The following is a 12,534-nucleotide window of genomic DNA, read 5'->3' as shown; positions in this document are numbered from 1 at the left end:
ATGTATATTACATTAGATTTTTTTTTCCAAAGCTACCTAAGGAATACATTTCCCAACACATCTATTGTAAACGTACTACGGCCAAATTTAAACTTTCTTTTTTTAAGACCTAACTGATCCCCAATGGCTTTCTTCAGAATAGCCTACTCTGGTGTCACTGTAAGAAGGCCACATCGACAAACAAATCTTCAGTTGTCCAACCAAGCACAAAAAATACAACAACATCAACAACAAAAAGGCCCCTAAATAAATGAGGCTCTTTGTGTTTTCCCACGTGCACACTTGAGTATAATACAGAACATATCATACGGTAGGCGTATATATATTTAAACACAGTCAACCCTCGTTATTACTGCTTACCTTAGAATGAGCATAAAGTTGGCCGTTCAGCGAAGCTGGCGGTACAACGAGATTTTCATGTCCTCTGTTAAATACATGTAGCACCGACTGCCCCTAGCTGATGAAATGAATCATCTCCCTTCGATCTGTCCCATAGACTTGAGCGTGAGTCCTCACTAAAAAGTCCCACAGGCATTCGCCAGCCTGTAAGTTATTGGGCTGATATTTGGCGACGCCTAATAGATCTAATCCCCGGGGGGGGGGGCGAGATGGCGGGGTTCCTTTAAAGTTTGTACGGGCGAATTAAAAAAGCAAATTCAATTATTTATTTTGGACTTTATTTTGGAGGGGGACGGGGGATATCAACCAAGGCCTAGATATAAAAGCGTTTTTCTAAACAGTGCTTCACGTGGGAGGAAGGGGGGGGGGCGAAATTTGATGTCGAATTACAACCTTATGTTTTACTTTGATTTCCTCTTCTTCATGACACATCGTATTGCGTTCGCTTGCGACGCACTAAATCACTGTAGATCGTTTTATATTGCCTGAAATCTACTAGGTAAAGGTGGAAAGGTTGGGTGGACGGAGGGGGACCAAGTCGGAGAATTTAAGGTTTTAGCTAATCCTAGGTTTCGCTCGTAGAGCGTGTGTGTGAAATAGCTAATTAGGCCTATTAATTATCCAGCAACCACCCAGTGGAGTTGCCGTGCGCTGTGTGTAGCTTACTGCGTTCTGCGTCGTTCTGGCTGTAAAACAGGGTAAATTTATAGTAGTTTAATAAGGACCGTAGGCCTACAACTGAGACAGTGGTCGGGTGGTGGATGGCGGTGTTAAGGCACATAATAATATACTATGTTTATATAGGGGATTCTTTTCGTATATTGGCAAAACCTCGCGGTAAGCAGGGCTGGCGGAGGGGTGGGGGTATCTATCTATCTATCTATCTATCTATCTATCTATCTATCTATCTATCTATCTATCAGCCATTTTGCCAGCGGTTTTCAGTCGTCTGTCAGCAACGCTTATAGATCTTAATGCAATGTCAACACATCCCTCAAATTCGCCATATATAGTTATATTTGGAGTTTAAAAGTTTTACCCATACCCAGTGCGCTATATTTGACTCAACGTTTTATTCATAAACTTCTATTGTTAGATTTGTCGCAAACCAATTGGCCTCCACTGTAGGCGAACTACGCTTGAACTACAGCGTAGCACGTGGTTTAAATCATGCTGAACTAATTGGGAATTAATTTATTATGTTTTTGGTTTCTTTAATTTCTGGAGATTATTTCACTTTTTAGAATTTAAAGTGTCTGGCTGTAATTGGTCTTTGGCAGTCACAGCGCAAAAGAGATTCAAACTCGAAGATTGAGATCATTTAATTCTTTTTTAAAATTCCATCATTTTTTAGAATCAGTGAAACACATTGTTAATATCATACCATGAACGTTGCTATCGATGGTAACTCGTAGAATGACGGACACTGATCTCAAACCCGTAATAGGTTCATATTTAGATAAACATAATATTATCAGGCCAAGTATACTACGTGATTGTGTATTTGTCACCGGGATACTGACGGCTGATGTAGTTTCCAGTACAACGAGGGCAACAATTCAATAAATCTGGATCGGGCTAAATGGAATGTTCAAGCCATTGCAAGGCAATTTGCTGTTAAGACTTATATTTGCGCCATCGGGGGATCGAATTGTGCCGAAATGGTGGTAGCTTAAAATTTGCCTCACCCATGAAGGACAATCTGACTGGCCCTGACTCAAATGAATTCTATCGGTAGTGAACGCCCGATATAAGTGTAATTTTAATCCCAAACCAATATTTCTGCTAAAAAAAAAATACGGATACAACGAAGTTCTAGTCCAGACACTTTGTACCAGTGGATAGTGGCCACAGAATTCTACACTTAGTGTAGAATTCTGTGATAGTGGCCTAGAAGCCAGCCATACAGGACATGGAGAACAATATTATGTTGAGTAGTTGGCCAACGTGCGTGTACTATATTATGGCCTTTAGTCGATAAACTTCTTTTTTTTATCCACATTTTTTTTTTTTGCCATTTCTATTATCTCAGAGAAACAATTGTTGTAGCTCAAACAATCTAAAAAGAAGTCAGTCTAACCTTTCTTAAAACAAATTTGAACGCTGCTCAGGTTTCGCGAGACTAAAAAGTTATCCATAGAGGCCTTCGGTTATCCTTCTTTTGGGCGTTATGCGGATTGTTTCGTCAATTAGTCAACGAGTCAAAACTAGTTCAGCATAAATTATGTTAAGTTAAAGCGGGTCGGGTAGCGTGCGCGGCCAAGAGACGAGCTTTGTGAAGGTAGCCTAATCAAGTTCTAGCCTAGTTGAGAGCTCGCTTGGATGATCTACTTTTTACCAATTCTGTTGACAGGTTTTGACCAAGTTTACAAATAACTGAAGTTCGTTGGCGTAAAAATAGGTAAGTGTTATGCAAAGCTATAATCTCTTGAACATAATTGTGAATTTATTGCGAGGTAAAAGACCCATATCACCCTGTAAACCCGCCTTTCTGTCGGAAGCAAAGACTAAGATGGCCGCCCGTTTCACATCGCCCCCACGTCCATAATAATGGACCAGAGCCCAAATGAATATTAAAGGCATTTGAATTTAATGTAAAACTTGTCATTTGGCGTCAGCATGGTGCTTTGTTTTAGACGGGGACCCAGATATGCTCATTAGATCTAGATTTCTATCTTCTCTGGAACTGTTAGCACTGTTGACTGTTGGAGGGCCAAACCAGCATCTTGATTATAAATTGACTAAAAATTGAATTATCATGCCATGACTATGGCATAGTCATAGAGTCAGAGTTGTGGCTGATTTTGTAGTTTCGTTGGTTATCCTGCGTCTGTACCGAGATGCGAATCTTATATAGCTGCCACTTTTCCGCTAAATAGCGGAAGGCCACCTCTATTCTCACCCCGGGTGAGAATAGTGCAGGCGAGTCTTTTGGCTATGGCTGATGTTAGGGACGCCCCAATAGCGCTAGGCGCTAGGGGAACGTACGCCCCCATAGTGCCATAGTGTTTGGCGCTTGGGGACCGTACGTCCTACCTGCGCTAAGGTGTGGTGTTACGGGACCGTACGCAGATATGCATGCATCTGGACTGCAAAAATACTGGAGGAAAACGGCCAGTTTAATGAAGCTCCTGCTGGCTATAGGAGTTATTACTTGGAGAATGTTTAAAATATCTGAATACGATTGTGAGGTATCCAGTGGCCGTGGGTGAACCAAAATTTGAAATTTGCTCACGTCTGCACCCACGATGTTGTTATGTGTCAATAAAAGAAATCAGAGAAAGAGAAAGAGAGAGGGGAGGAGAGAGAGAGAGGGGGGGAGGAGAGAGAGTGTGTGTGTATGAGTGTCTGTGTGTGTGTGTGTGTGTATGAGTGTGAAAAACAGACATAAAAGAAGTGAGAAAGAAAGTAGAAAGGAGCGAGAGAGGGAGACAAAGTGTGTTAGAGAGACAGAGAGAGATTGGGGGGGGTCGTGAGAGAAAGAGAGAGATGAACGAATTTACACAATGGGAATGTTTGGAGAAAAATGAGTAGGATAAGTGTGTGTGCTCAGGCGCATTCTGCGGGCAGACGTTAGTACATTTTTAAGTTTTGCGACCTAAAATAAATAGGCCTCTAAGCCCCATTTAATGACGCTCGTAAACGCCGGAAATTTACTCACTTTTGCATGAGAGAACACGCCTGAGCACACACTCAGTCTTGATAGCGCGCAAGACGCAAGATCAACTCACGTTCAATGACAATAACAATAACATGTAAAGAAAGGAAAAAGAAGACAGCTTGGAAAAGGTAGATGAAAAGCAAAGCAAACTATTGTAGAGATTTGACAGAACGTCAGGTTGTGAACTAGGCACAGACGAATTAAAGTTTATTTGCAAGCGCATTACATATGATATTATATGCCTGTCCACGTTAATAATAAAACATTAGTATAACTGGACTACTTTTGCGCGCAGGTGTCGTGTAGTGTAACTATAGTGCGGTCAAAAATTCGTGGTGCAACTTTTCCTCAAATATCTCTTTAACGGGAGAATCAATGCCACCTATACTTTGCACAGCAGCAGTCTGTATAAAAAATGTCTTAACTGAATCATTTTTTTCCACAACAATTGTGGCTCGATCAAAAAAATGTTTTTCATAAATTTGTATATAAAGTACAAGGCCTATAAATCTCCATCACGCGAAAAATGTGATTGTTCATAGCACTTCCCCCTTCTGGCACACATTTTGCATACGCACATGGCCTACGTCATAGCTCACCAATGACACTTTTTAGTGGCAAAACTTATTACAAAAATGTTTTTTTTATGAACACATTCTTTTTACACTAAAGGTTTCCTAAACATACGTTCAATAAGCATGCATGTTATTGCGATTGGAAAATAATGACAGACTTGCTTGTAGAAGCAATATTGCCGGAGCAGTAAAAATTTTAAAATTTGTAGAAACAGTCGACAGGGATTTTTTATTGGGAGTGTATAAAGACCCGGTAACCGGGATCAAAGTCACAAAGTATACAGACCCGGTAAAGGAACTCTTTGTGGTTTCGGAGAGTTTCTGCGCCCTCTTGGCTCAGGGTAGACCTAGGTACTTCTAGATTTATGATCTAGATCTAGGCAGACAGACTTAAATCTTTGATCTAGTTTCGCGGCTAGCGTAGATCTAAATGAAGATTGCGGGTGTCTTTTCGATGAACGATCTTTTTTCCTCCTTTTTGGAGTTGGAGGAATCACAATTTGAAGAAAAGAACAAGTAACAATGTCATAATTTCAATCGGGGGGGTCCCCCCCCCCCCCCCCCTCCCTCTCTCTCTCTCTCTCTCTCTCTCTCTCTCTCTCTCTCTCTCTCTCTCTCTCTCTCTCTCTCTCTCTCTCTCTCTCTCTTTCTCTCTTTCTCTCTCCTCTGTATCGCTCACCTTCTCTTTTTCTTTGTTTGTTTCTGTCTTTCTTTGTCCCCACCTATTTCCCACTCTATTTTTCTCTCGTTCCCTCCTGCCAACTGGGGCATGTCATATACATTTTGCTAGCAACACAAAAGAGTTCCCCTACCGGGTCTGTATACTTCGTGACTTTGTTCCCGGTTACCGGGTCTGTATACACTTCGTTTTTTATTAGTTATTATTAGTACTTATTAAGGAATTTAAGGAATTTTCTAGAATACAGTGTGCAGGAGTTTGAAAAAATATTCACCTGTTAAGACAAATTGATACAAGTCGCTGTGCAAAAGTTAGAGAATCTATGTTCGATAGGTAAGGAGATATTTCACAATAAGTTGCACAGTGAATTTTTGACCGCACTATAGGCGTTAGCTGGTATACTATGAATTTAATTCGCAGTGGCTACGTTCACGGCGCAAACTGCATTCAGGGTGCCGTGAACGTAGCCTGCCAACTACATTCACGGCGCCGTGAACCTAGCCTGCAGACTACGTTCACGGCGCCGTGAACGTAGCCACTTTAATTTGTACTCTAATTCCACGCAAGGGTTACATGATTAATTATCTCTTCTCAATCTAATAGCATATTTATACCCTGCCGACCCCATCGTTCGCTCCCACATTCCCTTCACCAACTCTTTCCGCCTTCTCTCTCTCTCTCTCTCTCTCTCTCTCTCTCTCTCTCTCTCTTTTTCCTTCTCTCTCTCTCTCTCTTTCCCTCTCTCTCTCTCTCTCTCCCCCCCTCTCTCTCTCTCCCCCTCTTTGGTTTCTTTTATTGACACATAACAACAACGTGGGTGCAGACGTGAGCAAATTTCAAATTTTGGTTCACCCACGGCCACTGGATACCTCACAATCGTATTCAGACACTTTAAACATTCTCCTAGTAATAACTCCTATAGCCAGGAGCTTCATTAAACTGGCCGTTTTCCTCCAGTATTTTTGCAAAGTCCAGATGCATTCATATAAAATATTATAATATATTAATATTAAAATATTATATATCTGTGTACGGTCCTGTAACACCACCCCTAAGCGCAGGAAGAACGTACGGTCCCCTAGCGCTATTGGGGCGTACGGTCCCCTTACAATAGCCTTTGGATATTCTCACCCGGTGCACCTTCACCATTATAGCCTAGATCTAGGCCAACTAATTTTGCGTTCACCCTGAACCACAGAATTCTACACTGTGATAACAGAATTGTAGAATTCTGTGCTGTGAACAAACGTTCTAGATCTATTACTACTGTTAGTGTTAGCCTAAAAGCGTGCAATTTTGTCTGTGGGCAGCGGAGAAAGAGAGAGAGAGAGGAGTAGCGCGAGAACTTCCGGGCAAAACAAAAGTGCGACCCGCGTAGTTCGGCTCGATTCGGAAAGTTAAATAGACGTAGCATCTTTGTAGACGACCAAATTAATTTAGTTTAGTTTTTTAACATCATTTTTAAACTTTGTTTTGGTCAATTTGATCGTCCACACCGATAGACAGTATTCAGAGAGAGAGGGGGGAGGAGTAGATCTTGCGAGAACTTTCGGTCAAAACAAAATGGTGATCCGCGTAGTTCGGCTCGATTCGAAAAGTGAAATAGCCATAGCATCTTTGAAGACGATGAAATTAGCTTACTTTTGTGCTGTAACGTAATTTTTTCTTAGCTTTTATCAATTTGAACATCCACACCGATAGTAGACAGTATTCCGAAATGAGGAAAAACAGGTCTTGTTACACACTGGGTGAGAATAGCCTACGCTGGCAAGTCTCACCCGGGTTGAGAGGTAGATCGTATTTTTATTCTCACCCCGGGTGAGGATAGCCACTTCCTTTTGTATATGGCCACCTCTATTCTCAGAATAATAGCGCAGGCGAGTCTTTTGGCTATTCTCACCCGCTGAGTGTTCACCGTTATAGCCTAGGCCAACCAGTGAAGCGTTCACCCTGAACCACAGAATTCTACACTGTGATAACAGAATTGTAGAATTCTGTGCCGTGAACAAACGTTCTAGATCTATTACTACTGTAAAATCCTAAAAGCGTGCAATTTTGTCTGTGGGCAGTGGAGAGAGAGAGAGAGAGGAGTAGCGCGAGAACTTCTGGGCAAAACAGAATGGCGACCCGCATAGTTCGGCTTGATTCGGAAAGTTAAATAGCCGTAGCATCTTTGTAGACGACCAAATTAATTTAGTTTTGTTTTTTAACATCATTTTTAAACTTTGTTTTGATCAATTTGATTGTCCACACCGATATACAGTATTCAGAAAGAGACAGAGAGAGAGGGGGGAAGAGTAGATCTTGCGAGAACTTCCGGGTAAAACAAAATGACGACCCGCGTTGTTCGGCTCGATTTGAAAAGTGAAATAGCCATAGCATCTTTGAAGATGATCAAATTAGCTTACTTTTGTGCTATAACGTAATTTTTTCTTGGCTTCTATCAATTTGATCATCCACAATAAAACGGAGTAAAAACGGGAACTTTTAGCTCACTTCGAGCTTGTTTACGTAAACAGCTGACTGTGGGCGTGCCCTGCTAGCTGCTATGGTCTGTTGATCTTTCCGTTTTACAGTTGGACTGACTTTAAAAATTGTTTTTTTATTGTGTTTTAGAGCTTTTAAAAGATTGATTAACCTTCATCTAGGTCTCTTTGAGCGGACTCCTTACCAAGAGGCCATCGAGGCGGTCTATGTGCATGTGTGTGTTTGTGTGTGTGCTCTCGTGTGTTTATGGTGCCATTGCAAACGCATAATCAGGTAGCGTAAACACGGCGGGTAAGCCGACTTGCGGCTTTCCGAGCGCATGGTTTCGGTGAAATGGGGGTAATTCAGATCTGTTTCTTTGCTCTTTTGTAATAAAACACCAAATGCTAAATACTTTGAAAAAGTTCAGATTTTCTTCGTTTTTTTCTATGTGAATGAATAGATTTTTTCTTTTGTGGGTGAAAGGAGACAATTTTAGAGAGAAGAACATTTTCCGGTGGCTACCAGATTCAAACCCAGGACCTTTGAATGAGAGGCCTCCACCTTAGCCTGTAGGCCACGAGAGTCCCTTGCCAATGTGGCTCTTCTGTTGCTCACAGAGGACGAGACTGTTTTTAACAGTACATCTTATAATTTCATCAGTAACATTCATCATTACACCTGTCTTTAGTCATTTTCAGTCAATTGGGTGATTGGCAGGTGCTCTGCTGTGGTTTGCTTCTTCTTTCCTACATCTATTGTCCTTATCTTTCCTCCTTTTTTGTGTTTGTTACTCTCTTGTAACACCTGTAATCTTTGACTTGTAAGAGGTGAGAGTCAAGGGCTGACAAGCGAACAGCACTTAACTGTCAGTCTGGACCCCACCACCCCTCCCCCTTCCCTTTTCCCCCCCTTCTAAGTTCTCACCCCAGCACAATTCTGTGTTGTAAAATTAGTATTTGACATTGAATTGTGATTGGAAATTGTTGTGTGATTGGAAATTGTTGTGTGCTTGCTTTATTCAGTGCGTGCATGTTAAGTGTATTGTAGGCTTATTGTTTTGGATTCTACCTAGACTTGGTCTGCTTGGGATAGCATCAGTGGTGTGGTTTCAACTATTTGGTTCTATCCTGTTTCTACAGACTACTAATTATGTACATTAAGAATTCTTAGTGGAATGGGACCATGTTCCCAAGGGCTCTACGTGTGTTTGTGTGTGTGTTGTTTTATGAAAAGGGAGGGGGGGGGAGGAAGACAAAGGGGGTTGGAGGTTGAGGAGACCAATATGAATGATAGCCGGTCAGTTTCACAAACCGCAGCTGCCACTGGCTGTATTATTTTTAGCTGTGTATATCATTTTTATTTTTATCAGGTAAAGTGATATGACCACAAATACAGTTGCATTATTTTCCAGAAAATTTTAAACATTTCACAAAATAAGGGCAAAGGGGAAAAAACAGCAGCATGACACACTCACACACACACACACACACACACACACACAAATGGGTCTAAAATTAAATACATTATTATTAAGCAATTAGTTGAATTGGTCTTATTTATCATATTAATCCTAGATCTAGTTCGAATAGAAACCCATGAAATAAATGAAATATTTTTAAAAAGCAATCAAATTGTGACATATTTTGTGTTCAACAAATAAAAATATTTAAAAATGAACAAAAAAAGGGCTACTATCTATACAAAAACCTGAGCGTGAGATGAGAATGAAAGTAAAATAATACCATATTTTTAATGTCATTATAAGTGTAAGAAGTTTAGAGCTGCATTTAGTAATGGTTAGGTGTTTTCTAGGCTATGTTTGCCTACTGTAGGCCTACATTTCTGTTTGCTCAGTCTTACCAAGTCCAATTTATCTTTCCAGATACTCAAGGCAGCACTGATGGATTTCGATTCGTCGTCCAAGTTTATATCATCCCTTGCAAAGTTTTTACAGTCTCTTTGCAATGGATATGTTGAGTTTGACAATGGTGTGGAAGTGATTGGCCATATATATCTCAATGTTGATACGGGGAAGAAAATAGACTACATTCTCAATGAAAAAGTTTGCAAAACGGATGAAAATTCTGTCACGTTTATTAGCAACAGTTTCCATGCTCAACCTGCAGAGAAACCCAAGCCTGCTCCAAAAAATCTCAAATCAACTGATCAGGACAAGCCATCTGATCCAGGAGGCTTGCCTGGTGATGATGATGAAATAATGATTCTTGATGATGCAGAGGCCAGGAATGTTGCATTAGAGTTAAGAGAAGGTCCAGCTTCAAGTCCCCACTCAAAAACTGTCCGTCCTCCAAATGCATCAAAACGATCGTACAGCCAAAGTTTTGCAAGTCAAAAACATTTGGCAAAACACAGTCGAGCTGACCCTTCATCTACACAAAGTCCAAATGGTGCTCATCATGATTCTGATTCAATACATTCTGAAAGAAGCAATTCCTCTACAAACTTTATCTCATCACAACTCCCACAAGAATCATTGACTTCAGAATCTGATCCTTCACAGTTACCTAGTGTCTTTCCACATACTTTTGGTGACTCTTCCAACAATCAGGGATCTACAGGCAAAGATATAAAACAAGAACCTAGCAATGATATGAATTTGTTGCATGTGAAACAAGAATATGATCCATCAGGGCAGGAGGAAGAGCACGAAGCATGTGAGTATCAACATTTTTTCTTGGTTTTATCATACTATATAATATATACCTACCTAATTGATCTTAAGAATTTTTGGAAAGTGTTCTCAACACTAATTCAAGTTATTTTTCTCTGGAGTGATCTGATAAGGTCCCACGGACACACCTCTTCTGACTTAACTTCGATGTTTTTTGTTTTTTTTAAATTGCTGCTGCTTTATTAATTTATGTATAGAAAATATGGGGGGTTGTTTTTTTAGAAGAGGTTTTTCTTAATGTACTCGAACCTGTTCTCTTGAAGTTTTGAGAACAAATGAACTGAGAATTTGGACGTTGTTGTTGTTAAGTTTTTTTTAATTTTAAAAACTTTCAATTGCAGTGCTTGTATAGTTACATAATATGAACTATGGAGTATGTACTATCATGTGTGTGTTTGCAGCCTTCCAGGTTCTTTGTCTTAATTATAGACCTGCCAAGTTCTCTGTGATAAAGTCAGAGCTTTCAGAATTTTTTAATGTGTAAATTTTCTATTTTTTTTCTCATGGAAGAATCCGTTCCCATGTCATAGGCAACTTATTGTAGGTGACATGGAAATACACTGATTTTTTCGTTTGCTATAATAATATTTCCATTTTATTTATTATCATATAAATGATGTGAAAATATACATTGTTATGTGCATCTGTTTACTGTACACATTTACTTGCTACTCCGGGTTTTTAATGTTTAAATATTAATCTTAATCTATTTGGGTTCTGGAGACTGCCCCCCAACCCCAAACTCAGATTTTTAGGAACTCTGGGGATCACACCACATTTTTAATCATAGAAAGGTGGGCATCTCTATTACTATTTCAGCTTAAATATAAAGTATACTATTTATAAGCTAATATGGCCCTATTTTTGTAGTAGTTGCATGCTAATGGTTTTAAGTTCCAAGTTAGCCTCTGGCCATTCTTGCATCTATCACTTCAACTTCATAGTTTTGCGCTGCAAGCAATGATTACATTTGGCTGAACACTGCCAGCAATGATTACCTTTGGGTGAAACAAGCATTAAACCTAACCTTTTTGTTTATTTTCAAATTTTGTTTTAATTAGATGCTGTAGCATGATGAACAACTTACACTTGATTTAGTTCAGTCTGAAAACACTTGACCCATGTTTTTCTGTGGAATATTAATAGTATTATTTCCCCTGTTCGAGTTAATATGAGAGAAACAATAGGAAGCCTCTTCTCTAAGATTAGCAAAGTACCTTTTTCCCTGGAAATTTCCAAACATGAATGTTACAGACTTTTTGCTATTATATTTTGAATGAGAATGACTTTCCTGTGTAGCTTTTTATTGTCACTATTGCTCTCTTTGTCAACATAATTATATATATATTATATTGGTTTGGTGAGGGGGGGGGGGTTGTATTTGTAGATGTTTTTTTATGCCCAATCAACATAATGTAGATAATTTACAAAGTTTGCAAGTTATTTGGAACAAGGTTATGTCAGCTTAATTGTATGAGATGCTTTATAATGCCCCCGTCAACATAAGTTCACTTAGGAGTCCTTTAGATTGAGGTCTGAATGGGTCTGTGATTTTAAAAAAATAACTGCTATATTTTTTCCTGAAGTGGTATCTTTGTTGACTACAGGGTATTACTCAGAAGATCAGATGTTAGGAAAGTGGCTTTCTTTTACTTGTAAAACCGTGGCCGTTTTAATGGAAGTGAGAAACATGGATTTACTTGGGCTTATGATAGATGAGAAATGTGCAGACACCCCACCTTTTTTTCCCCCTCCAGTTTAGGCCTCTTTTATAACAGATTGCACGAAAGCAATTTCATTATTGGTGTTATTTTGCCAGATTGAGCTCACACCACCTTTTTGAAAGGTCTCTCTTCCCTCTGACTTTTCAATAGAAAGAGGACACTCATCACTTTGTTGTTTTCGAGATGTTGCCATTCTCAGATCATTCTAGATCTATCTGTTAAAAGAACTGTTATGTATGTTTTTGTAATACCCAATGCCCATTGGGGGATCGACAAACTGATCGCCCGATTTACAGCCTGAAAAAAAAGTGCTTGTTTTTTAGGCTGCAAGTTGA

The 12,534-nt window shown here is 39.7% G+C and overlaps 1 protein-coding gene across 28 annotated transcripts in view; it reads left to right on the top strand.

Moving 5' to 3' along the window:
- The first annotated feature begins 2,617 nt into the window (after positions 1-2,617).
- LOC101845285 (zinc finger protein 37) overlaps positions 2,618-12,534 on the top strand; it is a 67,574-nt gene continuing 57,657 nt past the window's right edge. For 12 of the 28 annotated variants that reach the window (XM_005089508.3, XM_013081124.2, XM_005089497.3 and 9 more), the window contains exons 1-2: positions 2,621-2,800; positions 9,666-10,458. In XM_005089508.3, the coding sequence (XP_005089565.1) occupies positions 9,684-10,458 (775 nt within the window). In that variant the 5' untranslated portion in view covers positions 2,621-2,800; positions 9,666-9,683. Of the gene's footprint in view, positions 2,801-9,665; positions 10,459-12,534 lie in introns of all 28 variants that reach the window. The other 16 variants (XM_035969123.1, XM_005089498.3, XM_005089503.3 and 13 more) reach the window with 3 other exon arrangements.

The sequence above is a fragment of the Aplysia californica genome, unplaced genomic scaffold, assembly GCF_000002075.1.
Source record: "Aplysia californica isolate F4 #8 unplaced genomic scaffold, AplCal3.0 scaffold00006, whole genome shotgun sequence".
Taxonomy (NCBI): Eukaryota; Metazoa; Mollusca; class Gastropoda; order Aplysiida; family Aplysiidae; genus Aplysia; species Aplysia californica.
This window is presented reverse-complemented; position numbering and strand designations above follow the sequence as displayed.